The following is a 27,197-nucleotide window of genomic DNA, read 5'->3' on the forward strand; positions in this document are numbered from 1 at the left end:
ATGTGGTTGTTGAAAAGATGATTTATTGCAGGGCATAAAGATTTTTAAAACAATTCTTTCACTTATCCTTGGCCTTCAGGAGCAACAAACTTTTCCTTTTTGGCTTCAGTTCTTTGATCAAGAATAAGTCTACTCATGCGAGTTTGTTGAAGCCTAAAAGCATGGCTTTATTTCTGTCCAAAAAAACATTGACTTGATCTTTGAAAATATAGATGTGTATATAAATAAATGCTGGTATAAATAAAGCCTCCTGTTGGAGCAGGACTGCTGTATTTAGTAATGTGGGGGACAGTCCTGTTAGAATCAGAGTGCTTTGGCAATGTGTGATGTGTAGAGCTTGGTTTGTCCTCCCATCTGAATCCTTATCTTGCCAATGTTCTAAGCTGCCCATCTGACTCTAGCTCTGGGAAGTCCTTTTTTGGGGAGTTTTCATTGCCATAAAACTTGAGTTAAAGGAATTAAAACCAGGCTATTAAAAAAAGCTGGTTTGGGTCAAGCTGAAGAGTGTGTGAAACTTGCATTTTCCCCTCAACCTTTCTGCAGCTGATTCATGTTCAGCTTGAGGTAGGATGAATGTGTTGGAATAGTGTAAAAAAATCAGTTTCAAAACATTGATTAAAGTGTCCCAAACAAACAATATTTAAATGTCACTCTGTAGTTTCTTCAGTTCTGGCTGCCATCTCTTACCACTTTCAGTTCTGGGAACTAAGATTAAATTCTTTCTCTGCATTAAAGAGGAAGAAGTATCTCCTATATTAAAAGTTATTTGGATAACAAAATTCTAAGTTTGATGATTCAGACCCCAAGGATATGTGCTTAATGTATGTCTTGGGACCATTTACTGTATGTCTGTCACTTTATTTTAAGCAAGGGATGTGTTGAGACAAAACTTTGGATTTCCTTAGGTGTATTCTCATTTGTGACCATGGATGCCACACTCTGGCTGTCCCCAATGTCTGGGGATAAACTCACCAGGATATTGTTCCTTAGAAGTCTATAATTCCTTTAATATTTAAACAGTCAGAGATGTTTTAACATTTCAATTTATTTTTTTTTTAATTTTTTTTCTGATAGAATTGTTTCTCATATTTGTTTTTCTCTTTCTCCAGCTTTTGGAAATGCCAAAACTGTGAGGAATGACAACTCCTCTAGATTTGTAAGTATTTTCTTCAAGGCTGGATTGGAATTCCTTTTAGGGGAGTGTGTTCTCCTTCTCCAGGGCTTTACAAGTGCATTAGTAGCAGTCACCCTCCTTTTTAAAAGATGTTTCACCTCCTTGTCAGTGATCTTGTTGGGTTCTGATGTAGACATGGAGTGCTATTGAGAATCAATGTAGAGGTTTAAAAAAAAAATAAAAAATTAGTCTGTGACTGAATGAAAACCTAATTACAGTGCAGCTGAGTTCTTTAATTTTTTTGGCACTGGTTGCTTTAATGTCAGTGACCTTGTGCCTGGCATGATCTGCTTAGCATTCAATCTTTCTGCATCATCTCATTTTCCATCCATATTTATACCTTTTTTTTTTAATTATTATTATTTTTTTTATTACAGTTGCTAGTTCAGATTCTCATTTTCTTTCTGTGATGTTGCAAACTGTGTCTACAACTTCAGTTATAATAAAACATTTGCCACATTACTTCTTTTGCACCCATTCTTTAGAATCAACTGGTTGAATTCAGGCTTTTTTAGCACAAAACTGAATGTGAAACTGGAGCTGACAACTGGCTGAAAAAAAACACTGATGACAGAGCTGGGAGATGCAAAAGTGAGAGTACTCATCATAGTTTCTCCTGCTCAAATAAATGCAACTTTGTAATTTGCTCATTTTGCCATTTGCAAACTGAAGTCTTTCCAGGACAAAGTGCAACCAACTTCAATTTTGCCTTTTAAGTCCTTGCTTATAAACACAAAGCTAAAAATAGTTTTGGAAGCATCCAGCTGGCCCAATCCTTGGGAAATTAAAATTTCATTATCTGATTTAATTCTTTATCTCAGAAAATTTGAATCAGCTCAGAATTCACTTCAAACAAGAAAGTACAAGTATTGTCCTGTCCAGCTTGACTCAGCTGCCACCAAGGAGAAGAACAGAGTTTAAACAGAGTCAAACCAATCTTGACAAAATACCCAGGAAATTATAAAAGAGCTTTTGAGGGAGCCAGTGTAAAGTGCTTGGGTTTTATATTCTGTAATTAAAACTAAAAAAGAAGGGAGAAAAAGGACTCATCCTGAAAAGGGAGTATAAACACAGGGCTTTTCTTTTCAGTGGGATGGTTTGGTCCTCTGTAAGCAAGCACTAGAGGATGGTGAGATCATTCCTCTGCATGGTTTGTGGAATTTGTTTGAAATATTACCAGCAGTTTTTATCATTCTAAAGTTTCTATCAGTCCTTGCCAATGTGTGCAGCATTTTTTTTTTTTTTTTTTTTTTTTGCCTTTTCAACACAGCCATGGGTCTGTTTGGGACACAGCTGCTACTGCATTAAACACTTGTCATATAAATTAAAATGCTGTAAAAACCAGAGAGATCTCCTCCATCAAAATCTGTACAGTGTGCTTTTTCTCCATATAACCTCAGAAACCCAGCAAATGGCTGGGTTGCATTACAACCCTGATTAAAGCTATTTGCATGGAAATCTCTGGCTGATGATAACACTGTTGTCCTGGAAGCTTTGAATCATTTCTGGTTTTCAAAATCTGAGTGCAGAAGAGGTTACCAGATTGCTCTTTCAGCCTGTAAAAACGACCAGCTAACTTCTTTAAAAATGCCTTGGCCATGTTTTTCTTAAATAGAACTTACAGTCTTAAAATATGTTGTTTTTTGCAGGGAAAATACATGGATATTGAGTTTGATTTCAAGGGTGACCCACTTGGAGGTGTTATAAGCAACTGTGAGTATCACTCTTGCTATCAGCATCTTAGCAGCTTAAAATGTTTTGCTCAAAAGGGAAGGTGGTTTAATTATTACAAAAATCAGCTGCATTTGTCTAAATTAAGCTCTCCATTAGGTTATAAATTCTGTTTTTTAATTTTGTTGGCTCAGTACTGAAAAGAATGCCTTAGAGTAAGTGAAAGCAGACTTGAAGAAGCAAGCATAAGGTGTGAATGCACTTTCAAAAAGTAATGAATAAGGTGCACAGGTCCATATATTGTCTCTGAAGCTGGCAGCAGACAGATAAAGTGTATTTGAGGCTATTTTACTGCTGGCATCCCTGGGGTCAGTTGTGGCACTTGGTTTGATAGGTTGTGTATTTATGACAAATGATGCCTGAGATAGATGCTTGTCTGTAATTCTTAAGAATGGCACCAAATGTGTTGGATATCACCACGAGGTGGGTTTGCTTATTTGAAATCAAAGCTTTCTGTGCCAGTTTTCACACACCTCACAGTTTAGGGAAAGGCTCATGCTGAAGGAGGACCAACAGCTGTTGAGTTTAGGGAGAGAAAGGTGGCTTCAGGTTTTGCTGCTTGATGTGAGGATGCTGCTATGAAACAATTCAGAAATTTTAATGAGCTTTCTGCCAGGAAGAAAGAGGCTGGGAACTTAATGCCAGCCCAGGAGACTCTGACCTGCTTTTCTTTTCAGAGTTTAAAGGCAGTTTTTAAAAGAAATTGCTCTCCTGGGCTATATAAAGCTGTGTTTGTTTGGTTTGCTTATTTTTAAAAAGGGGATGGAGGAGGGCAGTGAGTGACTGGACGAGGTGTCACTGCCCTTGCCTTGACCTCCCTTCCCACTCAGCCAAATCCAGTCCTGTTTCTAGACACTGACTTTTGACTCCATTGCCATTGTACTGGTTGTGAAATAATGAGAATCTGTCCAAGGTCAGCTGAGCTGTCCATATATAATACAAGCCTTTTGAAACACTGAAGAATTTTACTCTTAAGTACAGCTTTTGGTTTGATTTTTTACAGGTCAAACATTTTTTTCTGGGCCAGGACAGCTTTTGGACCTGTGCCTGAGAAAGAGCATCATTTTGGTGACAGAGTACACCTTGAGGCTCAAAGCAGTCACTGGTTAAGTGTTTGCTGCTATCTGTTAACTTTGACATTTGGCAGTCAACAAAACCAGAGGCCAAACATACCCAGTGTATTCATCAATAATTAAATGTGGGCAAAAAGGTCCTAGCAGGCTAGCTGTGTTTGTTTCCTTTTATTTCACATTCAGAACAGACACCTAAAAATGAACTCTTCACTGCAGAGTGGAGTTCAGCAGTTTGTCTTTTGATAGTTCTGTGCTGAATCATTTAATTAAAATATTGTGTCATATCAGAAGGCACTTGAAATAGTTCCTCTTTAGTTTATCTGCCCTATAAATCTTTGCCTGTTGTAATCATAGCATTACATGTAATTAAGTGATGTGATGATGTGTAATCAAGGGCAGACATATTTTTAGATCTTCCTAAAAGATGCCTATCTTTAGACATTCTCCCTGTCTCCTCACATTTAGCAGAGATCTAATAGCAAGACAATGAATATAAATTTAAAAAATAAAGGCTTTATGTGCAAGCCCTGTTGTGGAAAAGGTGTTACTTGTTGAACTAGGAAACACCCCACACTGACAGGGTATTTCACAGACAAGTACTGAGGTCCTGTAGCTGCATGTTAACATCACTCATCTCTGATTTAATGCTCACAAAAAATTTGGTAGTCCATCCATCTCTCTTCAAAAAACAGGTTTGAATTTGGTGCAGTTCCTGCCTTACATTTTCCCATATGTTTGCAGAATTGCCTTTGTTTGGATGAGAAAGAGTTCTGTTGTGGGTTATCAATCTATTCTGGGGATATCAAGGGCTGAAATCCTTCCAGACCACTTAGAATTTACTGTGGTTTTAGTCAAATTTAGGTTCTGTTGTCTGTCTTCCTCAAGCAGTGCTCAAATTCCCCGTCCTTAAAAGGGAAAGGTTTATTTGTTCCTAAATATTCCTTGCTTTCTGACCACCTCTGTTGGTCACCTCCCAGCATGGTGTGAAGATGATATAAATTAAGTGTTAATAATTGTATCTGATGAGCTTGCTTTCCAAACACTAACAGAGTTTGGTGGCCTTTTTGGATCAGCCTGTGTCACCAAGCTGTGTTTCCTAATGTCAGTGGCTGGAAGCAGACACGGGGAGCATCTCATTTCTTTTGATGGCAAGAAGGGTAATGAAAATAAGCTCCTAATGTTATCAGAGTGGTAAAGATAAGCAGAGAGCCATTAGACTCTTTGAAATAGTCTGGTTTGTCCTGCTCTGAGATGCTGGGGAGCTCTGTAAAAGGCTGGTTAGTCTGACCCAGCCTTCCTGGAGTTGCTGATGTTGTCACCTTCCCTTGGGCCATTCTCCTGGTGCCCTTCAATGAGCTCTTAATGACAAGGGTTCCCTAGAAGTGAACCTTGCAGGGAGAGGAGCCCAGAGGGTGAAATCATCAGGACAATGAATTCTGCATCTCTGTCCTGCTTGGGAGAGGTGAATGGAAATATCCAGGGGCTGACAGATCCGTGATGTTGACAGAATAAAATGGAAGGGGTAAATCTTTTGGGTAAAAATGGGAATAACCCAACGGAAGGGATTGTAATGGGAGAGGTTTGTAACATCTCTTAAGTCAGAACTGATGTGTTGCCCAACAGAAGATAATTTCATGTTTCAACAGTGCAAAATACCTGGAGACTCATTCCACATCCATGGCGTGGCTGCTCAGAGCTGCTGAGTGCCTGGGTGTGAAGCATCTGGCACATTGCTGTGTCATGCTGCATGGTCATAAAAAGAAACTGAGAGTGGCAAAAAAAATGAGATGGGTCTGATTTATGCAGTCTTTGAGTCTGTTACTTCAGTCAGGGATTTTTTTCCCCTTAGACTACAAAAGAAAAATTACTTCAGGCAGCATGGGCTGGACTTGTTTGAAGCTGAGTAAAGTAAGTAAGCCTGAGTTGGTTTAACTCCTTCCTGCTGTTAGTTTTCTGTGAAGGTCCCAGCTGGTTTTCCTGATGGGTGGGAGATGCTGGAAGCAGTGTGGGGTGAGGCACCCAGCCCTAGAGCTGGGTAACAACCACCCCAGCCATTCACCTCCTGACCTCTGCAGGGGCTTGGGAAGTCCAAATGCCTCTGGTGAGCTAACCCTAAATAAACCCTTCTGCAATGCTCACCTCTGAGTGCAGGTATCCCAGTGCTGTTTTGTCATCACTGCTCACCTCTGAGTGTAGATAACTCATTGCTGCTTTGTCATCAACACCAGTCCCTGCTTAAAGCTGCTCCAAAAGGCAGGGGAGTGGGATCTGCATTTTCTCTCACTGAACTGAGGCCAAGGTGTATTTGGTCTTCCTGGCCTCTCACAGAGAGGTTTTGGTTGCTGCTGTTTCACTGAACACTTCTCAGCATTTAATTGCTCAGAGGTCTTTTTTTTTTTTTTTTTTTTTTTTTCCCAGAGCACAGGTGAGGGAGGGCAGGTGGGGTGTTAGGTAATCAGCTTGTTTGCTTCACCTGGGTGTGATATTGTGGAAATCAATTACAGCAACCAATACTATTCTTACTTTTCCATTTATCATAACTAACTCCCAGTGTAGGAGCAGGAGAAAGGTGAAAATCCTACTACTATTCTTCTGTAAATACAAATTAATACCTGTTTTATGGAAAAATGGGGATGTGTGTTTTCAGAGTGATGGGTGCTAATTGCAGAAGCTTGTACAGCTCTCAAATATGACTTTTTGTCCCCAGATGCTGTGCCTGTTTTGCACTCCAGGTGATGTTCATGTATGCACTTGGTTTGTTAGTTTTCTGCCTGGTTTTGTGTACACTAAATTTTATGGCTGAAGTATTTTAGCACAAGGCAGCCCAAAGTGTTTCACACCTGGAGTTGTTTAGCCCTTTTTAAAGCATCTTTTTAGGGACCTTTTTAGGGCTCTTACCATTTCTTTCCCAGAGTCTTAAATTTTCGTGTTCCACCTGGGATTTCCTTCTGAAAAGATGTCAAGTTTCCTGGGTTGAGGTGATCTTTCTAATTTTCAGTGCTTTAATGATTAACCAGAAGACAACAGTGGTGCAGGTGAAGTGCAGTGTATCTACTGCCTGCTTTTTAAAAGCCACTTTTAACCAGCACTGTATTTAAAGCCCAAACAAGTGATGATGAAGAAAGGGCCCTGTTTTATCCCCTTTTTTTTTTTTTTTAGCAGTGACAACATGAAAGAAACCTATGATGCAACAAATTTTTAAATTAACAAAGTGACTGATAACTTTACAGCTTGGTCTTCTTTACAGCCTGTTTGGTCATTTTAAAAGGCCAAAATAGTTATGAACATCTAGAGAAATCAACAACTCAGTGCTGATTTTAGTTGTGATTGCTCTTAGCCATCTCCTTTGCTCAGGGAAATATTACCCAAGTTTTACAGTTGGACAATATGTCAAGAGATACTCATTCTTGTTGATTTTTATTTTGGCTTTAATCTTATTTCAACAGCTCCCTTGGTGCTTCAGTCAGCACGGTTGCCTCTGTTTAGGCAATTGTCTTGCTTAAATGAGAAAGTGTTTTTTTTTAAAAAAAACAACAACAAACATTTTTATTAGCTTCCTTTTAAAAATCATTTACCACCTAAGGACTCAGGATTTAACAAAAAAAAATTGTGCAGTCATCATCTTTTCACTGCACGTGCTGCCCAGATAGTAATTTTTTTTCTTATACAATTATGGATCATTTAATTCAAGAGAACATTTTTATACATTTGGTGGGAAAATGGGAGAAAGTTCCTGAGAAACCACTTCTGTATTTTCTTTTTTACTGGTGACTTTTTTTGCTGGCAGATGAAGAGTCAAGGTAGGAAAGCAGCAAACCTAATTTAACATGGTGTGGGTAGAGATAAACTTCTGTGACCAGAAAATGTGCTGTATCTTGGGCTGAATTGCTAAAAAGCTCCTTGGGCACAGAGAGCTGAACAGGCTGACTAAAATAAACCTTTCCTGGATTATTGAGAACCCTCCCAAGGTAGTGTCCATTTTTTATTTGTATAGTTTACTTCTTCCTTTCTTGGATGTTGATACAGTTTCCAGTATATTTAGAGAAATACAAATATCCCACATTTTTCTCTATCAGTCAAGTTCATGGGTCAAGTAACCAAAAAGAAGTAATGTAAATTTGTACATTGGAGCTTGCAGAAGTATTCAGCATCAATTTTTAATTTTTTTTTTCCTCTTGAGTTCACTTGGATGGTCTGGCAGGATACTTACTCAGCCCTCTTGCATTTAAAGAAGTGTTACCTAGGAATCACAAGTAACCTTCAGAGGGATGTAGTTGGATTCTGAGTCATCTGAATCAATAGATTTAAAAAAAAAATTACTTAAGAAATGTTTTCAGGGTGGACTTTTCTAAAGCAATTGAATTTTGACACTTGCTGTGATACACACAATATGTTAGAAGTTTCACTTCAAGCAGTATTGTTAAATAATGCAGAAAGAATACCATAAATACACCATGTGTGTTCTCTCTAGATAATTCTGTATGGTCCTTAGTCATAATTTATATAGAATATATAACAAAGTGCAATATGTGTAGAAATTGGGGTTTTTTGCTAGCATGTGTTCTCATGTAGATAAACTCCATCTGTACAGAGAAAAATACCAAGTGAGTCCATGCAGAAAGCTGATGAGCATCTTTTTGTCTTCTCTTTTGACTGTTCCATCTCCAGAATTTGTAATCTATGTGAGAGCTGCCCCAAAAAGTTCCTGGGAGTGCAGTAGCTGCTTTAAGGAAAATGTATGGATTGGTGATGGATTGAAATGCTAATCAGGGCAAACAAAGGGAAGAAGTTTCCTAAGAGTAGGGCAGATGGTCTGGGTCTTTTCTACCAAAGAAAAGGGGGAAAAAATAATAAAACAAGCAAACAAAAAAACCAGAAAACTAATAAAGATTTAAAGAGCATTAGTAACATGAGCTTTGTTAAGGGAAATGCCTGATTTTTTTGTCAGGAACTGCTTTCTGAAGTCTTTTCCTTCAATTACAAAGGCTGACAATACAGAATATTGAGACTTGAGCTAGATGACTGTTAATTATTTAACCTCCTTGCTTCTAAGAATATATAAATAAGATAAACTGCCCTGAAAAATCCAAGTCAATCATCCTTCTAACATAAATCATTCAACGTGTGTTCAAGAAACTGTTAAATCTGCATGTAAATAGAAGGCAGCTTCCATATAATATTTTGCCAGGATATGCAGCAAAGCTTCTCTGGCAGCTTTAAATTTATAGAGAGAGCATTTGAAACCCAAATAAGCCAAACTGGTTTGCTTTGCACACACACACTGCATTGCTTCAACATCCTTTGGAAATCCAGCTGCTTCCTGAAGTGTTTGTAGGCACCAGGGGAGCTGAAGTTGTTTATTTTTTGGGGATGAAATTTGGCTGTGCTTCATTCCAACACTTCACTTGAGATTCTGGAAGAGGCAGTGGGACTTGGGGCTCACCTTGGCTTTCTCAGCCCAAGTACTGGCAGTTGGATGGTGGGACCAGCCTCTTCCTCTCAGTTAGGAATTAAAGAGTATCAGGTGTGTGAGAGTTAGGCTCAGTAATTGGGTTTAAACAGGGTTTAAACCACGGTTCAAGGAGGGGAGAACCAACTTGATGTGAAGTCAGAGAGGTAGAGAGTTTGGGTATGAGGCTGCTGGTGAGGGCTGCACCCTTCTGAGCTGGGCCTGACACCCATGGTGTCACCCATCAGCTGTGAAGTCATCTGGGATTTAAAAAAAAAAAAAGAGAGGAAAGGGGAAAAGGAAGGGGAGAGGGGAAAAGGAAGGGGGAAGGGAAAGGAAGGGAAGGAAAAAGGGAAAGGACAGGGAAAAGGGAAGGGAAAGGAGAAAGGGAAGGGAAAGCAAAGGAAAAAGGAAAGGGAAAGGAAAGGAAAAAGGGAAGGGAAGGGAAGGAAAGGAAAGGAAAAGAGGAAAGGAAAAAAGGAAAGGAAAAGAAAAAAGGAAAGGAAAAAAAAAGGAAAGGAAAAGAAAAAAGGAAAGGAAAAGAAAAAAGGAAAGGAAAAGAAAAAAGGAAAGGAAAAAGGAAAGGAAAAGAAAAAAGGAAAGGAAAAGAAAAAAGGAAAGGAAAAAAGGGAAAGGAAAGGGAGAAAAAGGAAAGGAAAGGAAAAAAGGAAAGGAGAGGAAAAGAAAAAAGGAAAGGAAAGGAAAAAAGGAAAGGAGAGGAAAAGAAAAAAGGAAAGGAAAGGAAAGGAAAAAAGGAAAGGAAAAAGAAAAAAGGAGAGGAAAAGAAAAAAGGAAAGGAAAGGAAAAAAGGAAAGGAAAGGGGAAAGGAATTGCCAAAAAATGGGAAAACCTAGAGTGTACTTGGGTGTACTTTGTCATCAGGATGCGCAAAAACTTGGAGGTGGTGAAACGGGGCCACTTGGGGAAGGAAGGAGACTGTGGGGTCACTGAGGTTTAAAACCACAAATGTCTATTCAAACAAAGCTGAAGTTCTGAGCTGGTCACACAGCACAAGGCATCCAAGCATGAAAAGTTATTTGTCTTGGTGCAGTCAGGTGCTTCAGGCACTGGGAGCCCTCTTCACCCTCAGCTGCTGCTTTGGGTGCAGCTCTCAGGCAAGTGCTTGTTTGTGGAATAACACTGGTCACCTGGGCTGGAAAATCCTTCAGACTTGTACTACTCTAAGCCAGCCAGGAGATGAAAAATGCTGGCTGAATTTTTTCACTGTTGTCAGTGGCTAATTATTAGAGCAGAAATTAATTTTTGACTCTGTCTCACTGTTGTGCATTCAGAGGGCCTCCTAAAATTTGTATAATTTTGTAGGTTGAAGCTGAGGGTATAGCTTAGGTATAGTGGGCAATACAGGCACAGCATGCTGCCTGTAGTGGCAAAAATATGAATAAACTCCATTGCCCTCTTCCTTGCTCCTCATTGATGGGGCAAATCACTGGGCAGAGGTGCCACCTTAGAATATCCAAGCCCTGGTGTGCCAGAAAGCTGGTGGAGCTCAGGGTTGCATCCTGGCACAGGGGCACCCACTCTGAGGGGGCTGCACTGAGCAGAAATGAGTATTTAAGGTATAGGAAGAAAAATCATCAGATATTATAGGAGCCTGGCAGGGAAAATGTTCATCAACCCCACATGATCATAAATGGGTTGGTGTTCCCTGCCTTTTACCTTCCTAAAAGTTTGATCTCAGCTTTGCAGCATCTCCTCTGAAACAGGACTGTGGTAATTTCCCTTTTGGGGTTTCTTCTTGCTTGGGAGCAGCTCAGAGAGAACTGAGCCCCAGGCAGAGTGTGGTGGAAGGGACACAAGGAGCTCCATTACTGAGCACTTGGAATGTGCAACACTGAATGTCTCTGTCCTCATGAAACCCAACATGAGCATGGTGGAACAGTGAGCTTACTATCTGGGAAGCCACTGAGAAAAGAAGGAAAACCATTTTTTTTTTTTATTACCAAAGCAGTGAGTGACACTGATTCCTGTCCAGTGGTTCTCTTACTGCATCCCCTTCCCCTCTCATGGCATGCTGGGCACCACAGCCTCTCTGTGTGTGTGGATTTTTGGGCTGTCACCTCCAGAAGGCTGTAGGGGCTGAAGTGCTGCAGCAGGGTACAAATCAGGCCCAGATTCCTGCCCTTTTGGGTAAGGAAAAGGAAAGGTGCCCTGCCAGTCTTCTTGTCCAGCTACTCCATCAGTGATGCTTTTCAAAGTCCTGCTTTGCCATTTCACTTCCCATCTCTTAAGATGGAGCTTCTGCCCATCCCACTGGGAATTATTTTGTAGTCTGATGCACATGATGAGGATGACAAAGTTCTACATAATTATTCAGTTGAAATTCTTTCTTTATTTGGCTTCTCCCTTTTATTTCCTCATCTTCCCTGTGCTCAGCCATTTAACTGTTCTCTTCAATACTTTGCTCATACAGTCACTCTCATCCAATTCTTCATTTTTTAAACTGGTTGATGTCTTTTGAGCCCATCGACTGCCTGACCTGAGTTTCCTTTGCACCTCATAGACTGTTTGCTAAATACAAGTGTGCTGGGCTCACAGCTTGTTCAAATAACATATTTTGTAAATATGGAGTAATCTGATACGTTGTGCTAAGGGTTGGGTCTGCCATTTATCATCCTCCAATTTGCTGCTGCTGAGACAAAGCAGTGAAACAGAAAAGGATGGGGGATTACCTTCATGCTCAAGTGTTTTGCTCCAGCAATTTTTCCCTGACCTGTGAGATTTTGTCTGTTTTTTTTTTTTAGATCTGCTTGAGAAGTCTCGTGTTGTTAAGCAGCCAAGAGGTGAAAGAAACTTTCACATTTTCTATCAGATACTGTCTGGTGCCTCAGAAGATTTCCTCTGTAAGTTTTATGCCATTTTCAGCTATGAGCAGTCTTTATATTTAATGTGCTGTTCCATGCACACCTTGTGGTGATAAGTGATTAATTTTTCAAATTATTGGTGGTAGTAATACTTGAATATTCAATGGTAATACTTGAATTAAATGCATAGTTTGATACTGTCCTGGTATCCAAGTCATAATTGGCTTTGGGGTGTATTAAAAACAAAGCAAGCCTGTTCTTATTCAGAAGTCTTGTAATTAAAAGGCCCTTAAAGAAAAGTTAATCCTCCTAATAACAACAATTCTTGACACTGCTGGTTCTGGGATAAAAGAGCTGCTAACAGGATGCATGTCAAGTGCTGACATTTTTATTTGATTTATCAGGCAAGCTCAAGCTGGAAAGGGACTTCAGTCGATACAACTACCTGGGCCTGGATTCTGCCAAAGTGAATGGAGTGGATGATGCTGCAAACTTCAGAACAGTCAGGGTGAGAATCATAGAATCATAGAATCATAGAATCCTAGGGGTTGGAAGGGACCTGGAAAGATCATCTAGTCCAACCCCCCCTGCCAGAGCAGGGCCCCCTAGAGTACATCCCCTAGGAACGTGTCCAGGTGGGTTTTGAATGTCTCCAGTGAAGGAGACTCCACAACCCCCCTGGGGAGCCTGTTCCAGGGCTCCGTCACCCTTACAGTAAAAAAATTTTTTCTGATATTCAACTTGAACCTCCTATGCTCCAATTTACACCCATTACCCCTTGTCCTATCACTGGTCACCACTGAGAAAAGCCTAACTCCATCTCCCTGACACTCACCCCTTACATATTTGAAAACATTGATGAGGTCACCCCTCAGTCTCCTTTTCTCCAAACTAAAGAGACCCAGCTCCCTCAGCCTTTCCTCATAAGGGAGATGTTCCACTCCCTTAATCATCTTAGTAGTAGAAGTAACAGGGGTTAAGTGTAAATTGCAAAAAGTTCTGGTGCAAAGTTCTTCTGCCCTCTGTCTGGCTGTTCATCTTTTCTCAGTCACGACGCACCCAGCCTGTAAGGGTGTAGTGTGTTTGCAGAGGGAAACTTAGCTACAACTAGAAAATACAAAGAATCAAGCTTATGGATTTTTTTCTGGTGGGAATATAAAAAAGATTAAAAGGAAAAAAGGAGGGGGAAAAAAAAAAAAGCACAGACCCATTAATCAGATCACGGAAAAGGTTATTTTGTGTTGTTGCTTATGATGACAGTGACTGAGCATCACCAGCCAGCTGATGCTGACCCAGTCAAAAGAAAAACAGGGATGGTTCTCAAGTTTATTCACAAGGATGGTTTTGCTTGTTTGAACTCAAGAATACATGGCCCTTGTACCAAGTGTGTGCAAATTTAGATTCTAAAAGTTACTGGCTTCAGAGCAACAGCATGGGCTGAGAAAACAACAATACCTGTCCACTTGGCTGTAGAAAATTGGGTCAGGCTATGAATTAAATTAAGTGGATAAAAAAAAAGCTACAGCATTGTAGAAAACCATGAAGTGAATTAATTCTACAAATGGGCTGGACTGAAAGCCAGCATGACTGCCAGCTCTTCTTTAACCTGTCTTTTATACTAAAAAAACTTACTTATCCAAGTGTATTAATTATATCAGCTTCTTTTTGTAGTGAAAGTGTTCATCAAACATTTGTAACTGGTGCTAATACAGATAAATGGTAAATTTTGCAATTATGATCTGTTTAAATGTAGATGGTTTTGTCTCATAATTTTATCTTTTACAGAATGCAATGCAGATTGTTGGGTTTATGGATCATGAAACACAGTCTGTTTTTGAAGTGGTGGCAGCCGTCCTGAAACTGGGAAATATTGAATTTAAGCCTGAATCTCGTGTGAATGGCTTAGATGAAAGTAAAATCAAAGATAAAAATGGTAAGATGAGACTCACAGTGGGAGGAAAACCACTGATTTGTCTGAGGTCATTATTAATTTTGTAATTTCTGTAGACATACAATATCCTTGCAGTTGAATTAAATGAGAATATTTCCAAAAGTCACCCGCAGATGAATATGGATTGAATTCTGGGCAATTCCAGTCACTCTGTTTGAAATTCCAAAAGTGGTAACTTTCTTTTTTCCCTACCTTTATTATCATTTTCTTCTGAAATGCTAAGTGGTGCTATGCATTTCTGTAACTGCTTGGTTATTCTGCAGTGGAGGCTTTTTAGATTTTTTTGTAGTAGGGGAATTCTGTCTATCACATATTTCTTTGGTCATGGTTTTGCCATTATGCAAGTCCATTTATTTTCATACTCAACACCTTAAAAGCTGATAGTTTTGGAGGAGAAAAAGTGAAGATATGATAGGTTTAATTAGATTTACACTCTTCTTTTTCATGCTAGAAGTCAAGGAAATCTGTGAGTTGACAGGGATAGACCAGTCCGTGTTGGAAAGAGCTTTCAGCTTCCGGACAGTTGAAGCCAAGCAAGAAAAAGTTTCAACAACACTAAATGTGGCTCAGGTAAAAAAAATATTGGGATTTTCAAAGGGAAATAGTATTTTAAAGTGGCAATTTATGTGACTAAACTGTAACTCCCCAAATCAATCTACAATAAGCTGTGCTGAGTTAAAGATATCACTGGCTAAGTGTGTTTTCAGCAGTGTTCAAATATACTGGATGTTTGGGTTTTAGGTGTGAATTGCTTCAAAAAGATTGAGAGATAGGAAAATGTTGCAGAGACTTAAAAATTGAAACAGTTGTGCACAAAACATGTGTTGGAAGCATCATGGCAAACTATTCTTCTTTCTTCTTTTTAGGCTTATTATGCCCGTGATGCTCTGGCAAAGAACTTGTACAGTCGATTGTTTTCTTGGCTTGTCACCAGAATCAATGAGAGCATCAAGGTATTGTTGTTTTCTGCCTGTAAAAAAGTTTAAAAAAATACAAAAATAATCAATAGGAATCCTTTGAATTAAATGGACAATAAAGCTGCATTTGCCAATTGCATTTTTCATGGTTGTACAGTGTGACACAGTGGTACAGGTGGATAACTGTATCCCAGCTCAACAAATTGCTGCTGCTCTCTTTTTAAGCTTATGAAAATAATCATGTTAAGTGTATGTTTGGGAAGCCTTGATATTTTAGTTTACAAACTTTACAGCATGTTTATGAGATGCATAAGTTTTCTTCACTCTCAAGTATAAAATGTAGATATTACTGACTCAATGTTTGATTTTTTCTTTGATTTTTTTTTTTTTCAAAGGCACAAACAAAAGTGAGAAAGAAGGTGATGGGGGTGCTGGACATTTATGGCTTTGAGATTTTTGAGGTAAGACCTCTATAAAGGTAAACATTTAATGTAAGAGCTGTTATTAAAGCTTCATAGAATAGTTCTTGAATGTGTCATCAGGATGCATGTAATTTGAATCAAGTGTGTTTAGAAAAATAGCCAGTTTGTCTGAGAAATGTCTGAGCATCTTGGGCAAAGGAAACAAAAATTTATGAAAGCCCAACTTGTATTTTTACATCATAGATAACAAAATATTTATGATGGGTAATCTGAATCTATTTTGCTGTGACATTGGTTCTGGAGGTAGGAGAAACTCTGACAGTTCTGCCCTGAGACATTTTGTGGATGAACAAACTTTATATCCTGCATAAAACACAACAAAAATGATACATTTTTTCCTGTCAAATTTAACAAGGAATTCTGTTCTACTTCAAATGAGTTCACTTAGATAAATATTCTATACTGATCCCTTGCTAATGATTTGTGGCTCACTGCTGGTTGTTTATGATATTTTTAGACTATTATTTTTAGACTCGTGGTATCTGAAATGAAAACAATCAACGAGGAATTTTTAATTGGGGTAGAGAACAGCACAGAGAGTGAGTTTTCATTAATCTGGTAGTTTATTTCAAAAGATTTATAGGTCTCTGTTGGAACCTGTATGTAGGATTGAAACTAAAAACTCATCTGGGGGGAAAAGTCAGTACAAAACCTGCAATCCTTACCCACTTGCCTACATCCTTCTTGAAAATCCAGGGAGCATGTTTGAACTATAGAAGATGGGAGTAATCCAGACAGGAGTATTTATATATGGGAGGGTGGTGTGGGTTTTATTTCAGAAACAAAACATCAGAGTGTGTGCAAATAAAAATAGCCCTGTGAAGGGGAAAAAACAAAGGAAAAAAGAAAAAAAAAGGAAAAACAAAGCTGATACTGGCTTGGAGGGTTTGCTGAGCTGGGCTGTGCTGTTTGCATTAAACATAAGAGCATATTTATGAAAATATATTGGAAATGGTCAGGTGGCTGAATGGACATCTCTGTGCCAGGTCTCTTTGGAGCTGGGTCTCCTTTAGGAAGCTGGGTACTGGGATGGTACAGCTGGGGTCTTCAGGCAGGATTCCTGTTTTCCCTCCTCTTTCTTTTATGTTTGATTAAGGATAAACATGTTGGGTGAGCTGGCAGAAGGTTGCACTAGCACATGAGCCAGCCAAATAATTGTGTCTGGGGGACGGTGCTGTAGCAGCCAGGTTGTTTCTCACATGTAATCTTCATTTTTGGAGGAGTTCAACATCACAGAAAGTGGTAAGTAAGTAATTTACTAGAGGAGATGTGGCTCTGCAGAAGAAAAATGAAAACACAAGTCCCTTTTCACTTACATACTGGAGTATAATACAGCTTGCTCTACTCATACAGACTCAAAAACTTTAAAATAATGCAGGTATTGTTCACTCCTTAAAGTGATGAATATCAGCTCTGGTGGAAAAGGTTTGTCTTGTGACTCAAGGATCAAATTCATCAGTACATTCATACAGGATGGGATTCTTCCTCTCATGAGTTAAGATCTGTGGTGAGAGCAGAACAGCTTGGTTCAGCATCACAAGATTAATGGAATTATTTCTGAATAATTAATGGATTTAGTTCTGAACGTTCAAAATGGGATTCAAGTAGTGTGCCAGAAACATTCAGGGCTTGTACTAAACCATATTTTCATTTGAAGATGTTTGGGAAAGCAAACTGGTTGATTTAGGTTTCTAGAGATAACCAATAGAGTTACTGGTATTGGGACTGTGTGGCAGGACTGTCATTCAAAGGATGAATGATAGGAAAACAATATATTAGAAAATATATTAGCTGTATTTCTAGTACTGCCCACTTGCTCATCCCTGTATTTCCAAACAGGTTAATTTTATAATCAGAAACTGGTGACCTGCTCTTTGGGATCAAACCAAAAGCAAAGATCTTCTTTCAAAGCAAAACACAATTAGTTTTCCATGCAGCCCTCGCTGGAAGAAAAGATGATGTTATGTTATAATCCATAAATTAAATAAAATAATTTTATTCTGAGCACTGCAACACCAAAGTATAACTGGGCTGGTGGTCACTTGGATGGATGTCAGGTAGTGAGGTCAATGAAGAGTCATTGCCAAATGTTTTTATGTCAAGATTTGTTTCAAATGATTAAATCTCACAAAAATCATTAAAGATGTTCAGAAAATGCTTGCACAAAACAAATCATTGAGAATGTATGTAGCCACTTCACAGAAAACATATTATTTCAAGTTAATTCCATTAAGCCAGTCAAGAAATGAATGACATTTTAGCACTGTATATACCCTAACTCAGGGAAAAAGAAAGATTTGTGGCATTAAAGCATAGTGGAACTTGGAGTGTTGTTACTCTTTGTGGTACATTTGTAAACATGATGGCCAAACATTCCAAAGACTTTCTGAGGTGTAACTAATGGCAGGACCCATATCCATCTAATTATAAATTACTTAAAACCTCTGACTAAAAATGTGCAGTTGCCTTTTGAACCCAACTCCCAAATCAAATTCTGATTTTTCATGTCTGTTCTTCAATGTCAGAGCTGGGTTTTTTCCAGCAAGAATATATTTGAAAGAGCTCTTTATCTGCCAACTTGTGCATTTAAAACTTGCAAGTTATTTGCTACACTGAAGGTAAAAAGGGCCACTTGAATTATGTTTCCACTCAGGAAGCAGGTGGGTTTATCACTAGTGCATGTTTTTTGGTGTGAAGTGTCCTTGTACCTTGGAGACAGAACAGCTCAAAAAATACAGAAAGTGTAGTAGGAGGTTTTTATACATGTTAAATATTTGCACAGGAAGAGTGTAATACCATTGAAATAAGTAGCAAGATACCTGCTTACTGAAGGATGTTTTGGGTTTGTTTTTCTCTTTGGTTTGCTGGTTTTGCTGTTGGTTTTGCTTTTTTGTTTTCCCTTTAATATTACACATATCCTTCAGGACTGCTGAAAAAAAAAAAAAAAGCCCCTAAATGATATTCTAGTTTAGCTGTTTCATCCCAAACTTCTTAAAATTTCTGGAATACATTATGGAGGAGTCTGCTTCCACTCCAAAACCATTAATTTGCTACAGGTTTTGGATTTCTTCACAATAGGCAAGGCAGACAAAATGTCTTGGGCCTTACTCCTGTTTAGTATGATTCCTTGGATCATACAATTCCCCCTATGAAAAGAGTAAAGAAATCCAGATTAATTCTGAAAAATCCTACACTTCACTTTCTATTGGTGACTCTAATCTTGTTCTATTATATGCAAATTGCTTATATAAATGGATTTTTTTTTTCATCTGCTTTTGAAGGAATATTTTATTTACTGTCCACTGTAATCTCTACGGTTTTCTGTTCATTAAGATGAAGTTAATTTACAAATTAAGTGGAGGTTTCTTGAAACTTCAAAAGGGAAGATAGTGAGGCATTGACAGTGCTGGTATGTACTCTTTGGGGTTGGATTTCCACTGGTATTTTTATCAAGCACAAACTCTGCTTTTCAGACAAACCCAAAAGCTATCTAAGAAAGCAGATTTAAGGATTTAGCTGTCCAAAAATGTAGATTAGGGAATTTAAATCTATCAATAATCCTCAGCCTGTGTGGGTTTGCTGGATGTCAACAGCAAGCCTGGTTAAATAACCCACAAAATAGGTGCTGCTGTAAAGCTGTGTTTATTTCTGAGTCCTTCCATGCCCTTTGGGGCAAACTGGATGCTGGGGCTGAATGTTTTGACAGCAAAATGCTGAAAATTTGGGTGTCTCCAGGTGGATTGTGGATGGGCAAGGATTTAGGGACTAGGATTAGTGTGCAAGGTAATAGGACCAGGTTGGTTGTGTAATTCTGCTGAGCTTGAGCAGTGGTTGAAGCCTGGCACCAGTTGCTCTGGGGATGTTTATCCCCATTTTTGAGCATCATGTGGATTCTGCCTGCAGTCTAGCCTGGGGTTTGAGATGGAGCAGGGATGATGGTTGGTGGCACTAAGAATTTCAGACCCAGCTCGACTGAGGATGTCCTGGGGGAGGTTTTTGATTCCACGTTTGATTTTTTGGGGGCTGAAGCAGTTTCTGCATCTCTGAAAAATTCCAGGGTTGGACTTCATGGGAAAGACCTGAAGGTTGTAGAAGGCAGATGACTGATGGCCTGGCAAGTTTCAGCTGAGGTTTCAATCCATCCTGTTCATCTTGAATATTTAATTTTCTGTTGTGTATTTTTCCCATGTAGATGAGGGCTGGGGGATGTTGTCACGTTTAATGCTGGGCTGGCAATTAACTGAATGCCAGATGCTCTCTATTAATCCCCTTCCTGATAAAGAAAGGAGAGAGAACAAGGGAGAGAGACTTAGGGGTTGGAAACTAAACTACACAGCTTTAATGGAGCAGTAATGATAAAGGGGAAATATTATTAAATATAGAGAAATATACAGGAAAACAATAGCACTCTCCTGGAGTCAGCAGCAGTCAGGAGCTGGAGGCAGGAACACACAGGCTCAGGCTGGCCTGGATCAGGACCACAGGGAGATGAATGGATGGAATCCTCCCAGGATGCCAAAGCAAACAGTAACCAGGTGAAGAAGAAGGGCAAAGGGAAGAGCAAAGGGTGAAGAGGAAGGAATTGACCCTCCTAATCCCTCAATTTTATACCGAGTGTGACATGTATGGGATGGAATACTCTGTTTGCTCAGTTTTGGTCCTTTGTCTTGTCCACTTCTCCCTAAAGGAGGGTTGCAGGTGTGACCTCCTTACTGCTTTTGTCTTTCCAGAGCATCAGATGTTCCTCAGAAGTGAGCAATGGCCTTGGTTCTGCAGACCATTCTCCAGCTGTGACTCTAAGCATCAAGCATCATCAGTCCTAGAAACAGACACTGAGAAACTTGCTGTTCATTTCAGCAAGTGCAGCTGCTTAGGAGAGACTTAGCTGAAAGCAAAACCACAAGGCAGAAGTTCACTCTATCCTGGCCCAAACCAGGACAGATGGAAAAAATAAGCTCAGTGTGAATATTTCCTCCTGCCTAGACAGCAGAGATACAAATGTCTGTCTGTGCTAGCTGCCTTAAAGGTTTATTCTGAATTTTCAGGTTTTTTAGTCTGAGGCTAATGATCTGAAGCAGTTTTATGAAAGTTCAGGCTGCTAAAGAAGGGTTATTCTTGAAACTTGCCAGGCCCTGAGAAGACAGTTTGAGAGTAGGAACACTTTCTGCTCCATCCCTTGGCAGAGCAGTTGGTTCCTTGTATTGGGTTCCATGTATTTCAACCTGATGGGAAGCTGGGGATATAGCTGCAAAAATGGAAGCTGCAGAAAGAGACTCTTCCCATTTGTCTCTCAGATGTGTGCTGAGGGTTCACCTGAGGTGATCTGATGGCCTTGTCTTGGAGGCAGCATCTGATCACCTCCTTCTAAGCTCCAGATACACCAGAACATGGCATGTTCTGCATGTTAAAACTTGTTCTGCATGGAACCTCTCACTAAACAAAAATAAACCCAAGAAAAAGCCAAGCCAGCCAGCCAGGAGGAAAACCAGGTCCATTTCTCACAATCTGTGGTTTCATCCAAAGGGGAAATTAGGCAAAATATTAAAGAACAAAAAATATTATCCTTAGACTAACAAGCACCTGTGCACAATTCATGTAATAGCAGTGGTTCTAAACTAAAACCTTTTATCTTTTCGTGGTTGACTCTGACATCCTCAGTGAGGAGAGCATCATAATCTGCTTATTTATCTAAGCTCTGTGTTTTTGCATGGCACAGAATTTTTTAGTGTTCAAAAACTTGTTATTCATGAATTGCAACCATGGTGCCCAGTAGTTTGAAGGCTGATAAAGGATAAAACTGTATGAGCAAGACACCATTATTTGAGAAGTGGGAAACACAGTGAAGTAGGCTTTGATTTTTGTCAGTGAATTTGTCTACTTGTCTAAATTTATTGCTGCAACTGATAAAAGATTGAGAAAAAAAGCTGGGGGTGGTTGGTTGTTGTGTATCTAGGAATTCAACATGACTTTAAGCCTATCTCAGGTGACATTCTGTTTTCCAGCACCTTTAATTTATTTTGAGAGACTGAGTGGGGTTTTTTCTTCCCTGAAGGTTCTATTTTGTATTCCACAGTGATTCCAATGGATGGTTTGAAATGCTGCTATAAAAAAGTAGGGAAGGAAGTGATGTTCTCAACGTGAAAGTGGCAGAATTATTTCAGACACTTTGAGAACTGCTGGTCTCAAATATTTTTCTTCCTAGAATTTCCCAATGATATTTGAATTTTAGAACTCTTCCTGAAATTTTGGGTTGACCAAGCTGCTTCTGTGTTGGTCAAAATCCTTTCTGTGGATGCATGTAAAGGGTCACCATCAGGAGCAAGTAGTTTCTTGGTAGCTGGGTCCTTCTTTTTAGGGATTTGCTGTCACAGGTATTATTCATTCTTTATTGCCTCTAAAAAAAAAAAAAAGAAAAAAGTCTTTTACATCCCTCCTCATTCTGTCATAGGGATTTCTAGGAACTTTCATTAAATATCAGGGGACAATGAATTTGCAAGCATTTCTCTGAGCTCTGTGAAGCCCTCACATAATTAAATAGAAATTGTAGCTATACAGTAATGGAGAATAAATTCCCAGTCTGTGCTGCCTGGCTCAGATTTGCTGAGAGATGAACACCCTAATTGTTGGTTTGGTTTTGTTTTTTGCTGGAGTGTTTCTTAAAACCTGTGAAAGGAAATGCTGCTTTGTGAAGTGTGTTTAATTTGCTGAATGTCTTCTGGTCTGCTCAGAGTTAAGCCTTTTGGGATTTCCAATAATTCCAGACATTTCCCTCCTTTCCTTTGCTGTAATTAACTGTTTGCCTTTTGTTCTGTGTCATACACAAAGAACAAAGTCTCCACAGCTCTTCAGTGACTTTTTTTCCTGGAATAACCATTTTCAGTGGCTTGGCAATGCCAGATAGAATTTCATAGCTCGAAGTGAGTGAATTGTCAAGAACTCTGTGGATTTTGGGCTGCCTTTCTTTGGCAAATGTGAGGATGACAGATAATCAGGAAAGCATCTAGCAATTACTGAAATGTATTCTTAATGACCTTTTAGTTAGATGGTTTAGCTGGATTTGCAGTTCAGTTTCCATCCTCTTTGGAAGATGAAGACTGGATAATATGTGAGTGAAAAGCCCTTGAAGCTGGAATAACCTGGTCCTCTGGAGAAATGCTCTTTGTCTGCAGGCTGGCACGTGCCTGGCAAGAGGATGCAAAATGTATTTTTTTACCCTTCCTCTTCTCCAAGCTGACGTGTCAGTTGGGGTCCTTGTACTTCAAACTCAACATATCTGAAGTGATGACCTTATCTGAATGTGTCAAATAAACATTTACTCGTTCTTCCTCCAGGGCTCTCTCTTCCCTTCCCTGTTCTTCCCTCTATTTACTGAGTTTTGTCTGCTGGGGGATATCTTTCTGGCTTTGATTTAGGGGTGTGACAGTGCAAGAATGTGTCTCACTCCTTAGGTTTATTTTATAGCCTTTGGATGGCACCTAAAGATATAGTAATTTAAAAAGAAGTAATGCACAACAGTCCTGTGGTACTTCCATTTGATGAGCCTGGCAGAAAGACTGAGCTACTTTGTACACTGAATAAATGCTGAGATATATTTTGTGTTGCTGTGGAAGTAGAATAAGTACTGACTGCATTTCCTGTAATTTTTTCTTTGCAACAGAATGCAGTAAGTATGACTTGTTTGCAGTGCTGATTTTGATGCATGCCAAATGTTCACTTTTTTATGCAAATTCTGCAGCCTCTGATTGATCCTTGCAGTTGGTGTGAGGGGCAAAGTTTGATGTGGCTGAGGAAGTTTGGTGACAAGCTGTGATTTTGCTTTACTTAAAACTAAAATGATAAAAGTAATCTGTGCTACCTCGATGTTTTCTAATCTGCTTGTGTGTTCTTAATCTCATTTAGCAACCAGATCCTTAATTTAAACATTTAAATGATTGCAGTTGCCTTTCATCATAAAAAAAAAACAACAACAACAAAAAAAAAATCTATCATCACCGTTTGAGCCTCAAAAGGTGGTGGACAGCAGATTTATTTGATAGTACCAAAAGGCAGAGTGGTTTATTCTGCGAGTTTTCAGTCTTCCTAAGTATCCAAAATGTTTTTGATTATTAGTAATTAAGAAAAAATAGAGGGTGAGGGGAAGGGAACCCAATAACCACAGAACCAAGAAGATGACCATCAGTAAATATGCAAAATTATTCCTGCCTGAAGTTATTTCTCCAGATGTGAGATTCTTATAGCACTAAAGGAAAAGCAATGAAGCTGCTGTTCCTTTTTTTTTTTTTTTTTTTTTTTTTTTAAGAGAGGCTTTTTAACCCCATCCTCAGAAGGGGCATCTGGCCTGCAAACTGCACTCATTTAAAATAATGGAGATGAAGTGGTGAAGCTTCTGTGCTGCAGTCCTGGCCCTGGGAGATGTCAGCAGTGAAACTGGAGTTGGCTTGGGAGCCAGAGCTTTACCCGTGCTGTTCAGGGGGTGGTAGTGGCTGTCATTCCCAGGCTGAATTCTGTGTCCTTCTGGAAGTGTTTTGCTGTGATGTCCCAACCCTGCTTCTGTCCTGCAGCTGTGATGGAGGAGTTTGCTCCTTCCCACTGCCCATCCCTCCCCCTGGGCTCTGCTCTGGTCCCTTTGCAAAGGGTCACACGCCTGCTTGCTCCCTACCCCAGTTTTATACAGTTTAGCCTTTTAAAGGATTTTTGGTTGATAAAATTCTTTCGATTCCCATCACTTCAGGGGGCAATTAGATGAGGATTTTATTGGCAGGGAGGAGGTGGGTTGACCTCTGGAATCACTAATCTCTCAACTCAGGCTCTGCTGCGACCAGAATAGCAGCTTGAGCCTCAGTCTGTAGTGAATTAGGATGTTTTATTGGCTTCTGGGTGATCCTGGCTGGAGAAGAGGTGAAGCTGCCTTCATAATTTTATTTCTCAGAACAGTTTCACACATGGGGACACAAAAGTGCAAGCAAAACTTCTGTTGTTTATTCCCCTTTATCACCAACCTCCTCGTGACTTATCCCAAGGAATCAATAGAGAGGCATCAAGAATATAAACCTACAGAGATTTTGAAGAAAGCTTCAGGGAAGGATTTGGTCTAAAATTTCCAAACTAATCTCACTCTCAATAAGATATTACTCAAACCATCCCATGGCAAAGCTGGAAAGGAGTAGTTAATAAAAGGGCTTGTGGACTTGCAGCTGCTGCTGGAACTTATGCCAGCTGAGTTCCAGGTGTTCCCACAAATTCAAATGTGTTTTATCTGACAGGACAACAGCTTTGAGCAGTTTATTATCAACTACTGCAATGAGAAGTTGCAGCAGATCTTCATTGAACTTACCCTCAAAGAGGAGCAGGAGGAATACATCCGAGAGGTAACACTTAAAAAATCTTTCCTTATTCACACCTCCTCGCGTTGTCCCTGGCCTAACCCAAACCTAAGTGGGTTATTCATTAGTGCAATTTATTAATTTATTAAGTTACTAGAAGACCAATACTGCTTTCTGGTATTAGTGCCATTACACTGCAGTTTCCACAGCTGATGCTGTTTCAAAAGGGAACTGGGTGGGTGGAACAAGAGCAGGCAAGAAACTGCACGTAGGCTTTGGTCCTCATTTTCTTTCAGTTAAGTCTTGAAGGAGCTGTGTAAGCTTTGCAGGTAAATTTAAAGACCTGTTTTGGAGCCTGGATACCAATGTTTGATGTTATTCTGTCAGGGTACATCAAGTGAAAGTTTTAATGGGTTTAGCACCCCTCTCCATCACATACAGAACTCAAAATACAAGCTTACAGCTGTAGGAATTGCCATACTCTGTCTGTGCTCAAATTACATGATGCCATTTTGCTGGGTAAACATTTCTAAAAATTGAATGAAGTTCCCACCTTATAATCCTGAGGATAATATGAAGTTTGGGCATCTTTTTTTTTTTTTTGTCCTTTTTGTGTTCAGCAATGAAACTCTTGAGACCTCACTGCTGGGATTTGCTTCCTCAACAACATTTCAAACACCCTGAAAAATATTAAACTGTAAGATGGACCACAGAATGCAGATTAATAATGAAGTTAATATTTTCTTTTCCCAGTCCTTTGCCCAGCCAGTGGTACCTCCTGAGACAATGGAATCTCATCCTGGAAATTTTATTGAAATATTTGATATTTGAAAAAAAAAAAAAAAAAAAATCCAAGGATATTAAGAGTATTTGAACAACAGCCAGACTCTGGTCTCATCTAAATTTAGCCCTTTTATTTTTTCCTCTCATTAAAAGAGGGGGAAAAAAATAAAACAAAACAGCTAAGAACTTAGAAATGTTGATTTGGGATGCATGTTGAGCTGGGATGCTTGGAGTGAAATGGGCTGGAAGCCAGGGGAGTGCATGGGAAGCTGACACGGGGTGGGGGAAAGGAATGGAGAGAGTGGGTCTGGCAGCTGCCCAGGGACAGATAATGTTAGTGGGAGGTGATTGCATTTCTTTTTTAGTAAATGAAATGTTGGTGAGCACGTGGAATTGAAATTGGAAAGTAGTTAACTGGAATATAATTTAAATGGCCAAGAGGAGAAGCTGCCTGCATTGTTGTCTTGCTAATGCATTTATTTTAATTTTTTTTTTTATAATAGGGGATTGAATGGACTCATATTGAGTATTTCAACAACGCTATTATTTGTGACCTAATAGAAAATGTGAGTTCTATTCAAGGATCTCTCTGAATAATTTTTTAGCACATGGATTGAATTCAGCTGTATGGTCTGTATGCATTCTCACTCACTGTGGTTTTATAAAACAAGCCACACATTTTATTAGTCCTCTTCTTTTGCATGGAAGAAGTTTAGTTCACTAAAATCAGATATCAATTGCTGCAGTATAACTGACATGACTTGTTGCTGAGGGCTTTAGATATAGGAAGTACTTGTATCTAATAAGAGGACTTCCTATGGGCTTCAGCACAGCATAGTAGCATACAATTCCTTGGAATTGGAAAAGAGTTTTAAACCTAAATTAACTTAAATGTATGCTGGTTTTGCCTGTAAACTGGCTTTCAGTTTAGCTGGAGTCTTTCAAAATTGCAGATGCTGAAAATCTGTTGAAACTGGGGTTAAGGAAAAGAGCCAGACTTTGAGGTGTCTTGAAGACCATTTGGGTAGCAGGAGCCAAAGAGGGGAGAGCAGTCTCCTCTCTGAGCCTTGCTGGTAATGTGATGGGGACCAACACTAAATCTCTTGTCTTAAAACTTCAGAACCAAACTGGAATCCTGGCCATGCTAGATGAGGAATGCCTGAGACCAGGAACTGTCACTGATGAGACCTTTTTGGAAAAGCTGAACCAAGTCTGTGCCACTCACCAGCATTTTGAGAGCAGGATGAGCAAGTGCTCCCGGTTCCTCAACGACACCTCCTTGCCTCACAGCTGCTTCAGGATCCAGCATTATGCTGGCAAGGTACCTGCTCAGGGGGGTTTGGAACTGTCTGGAGGGTGCTGAACCTCTGTGAAGGTCCTGGAGAGGCTCTTCATCCATGAGATGATGTTACAGTAATGGAGGAGAATTGCTTGGGTCAATAGTTGATGAAAAAAGTCCAGACCTGTCTTAATCTTTGCTGTCTTAAACCCA

The 27,197-nt window shown here is 39.5% G+C and overlaps 1 protein-coding gene across 6 annotated transcripts in view; it reads left to right on the forward strand.

The window, feature by feature from the left end:
• The window catches only part of MYO1B (myosin IB), a 120,310-nt gene that overhangs the window by 64,836 nt on the left and 28,277 nt on the right, over window positions 1–27,197 (forward strand). For 3 of the 6 annotated variants that reach the window (XM_071747821.1, XM_071747823.1, XM_071747825.1), the window contains exons 6-16: window positions 1,110–1,156; window positions 2,824–2,887; window positions 12,190–12,288; window positions 12,654–12,757; window positions 14,035–14,182; window positions 14,652–14,770; window positions 15,067–15,153; window positions 15,513–15,578; window positions 24,863–24,967; window positions 26,209–26,271; window positions 26,826–27,026. In XM_071747821.1, coding sequence (XP_071603922.1) covers window positions 1,110–1,156; window positions 2,824–2,887; window positions 12,190–12,288; window positions 12,654–12,757; window positions 14,035–14,182; window positions 14,652–14,770; window positions 15,067–15,153; window positions 15,513–15,578; window positions 24,863–24,967; window positions 26,209–26,271; window positions 26,826–27,026 — 1,103 coding nt within the window. Of the gene's footprint in view, window positions 1–1,109; window positions 1,157–2,823; window positions 2,888–12,189; window positions 12,289–12,653; window positions 12,758–14,034; window positions 14,183–14,651; window positions 14,771–15,066; window positions 15,154–15,512; window positions 15,588–24,862; window positions 24,968–26,208; window positions 26,272–26,825; window positions 27,027–27,197 lie in introns of all 6 variants that reach the window. The other 3 variants (XM_071747819.1, XM_071747822.1, XM_071747824.1) reach the window with 1 other exon arrangement.

This window comes from Heliangelus exortis, chromosome 6 (assembly GCF_036169615.1).
Source record: "Heliangelus exortis chromosome 6, bHelExo1.hap1, whole genome shotgun sequence".
NCBI lineage: Eukaryota > Metazoa > Chordata > Aves > Apodiformes > Trochilidae > Heliangelus > Heliangelus exortis.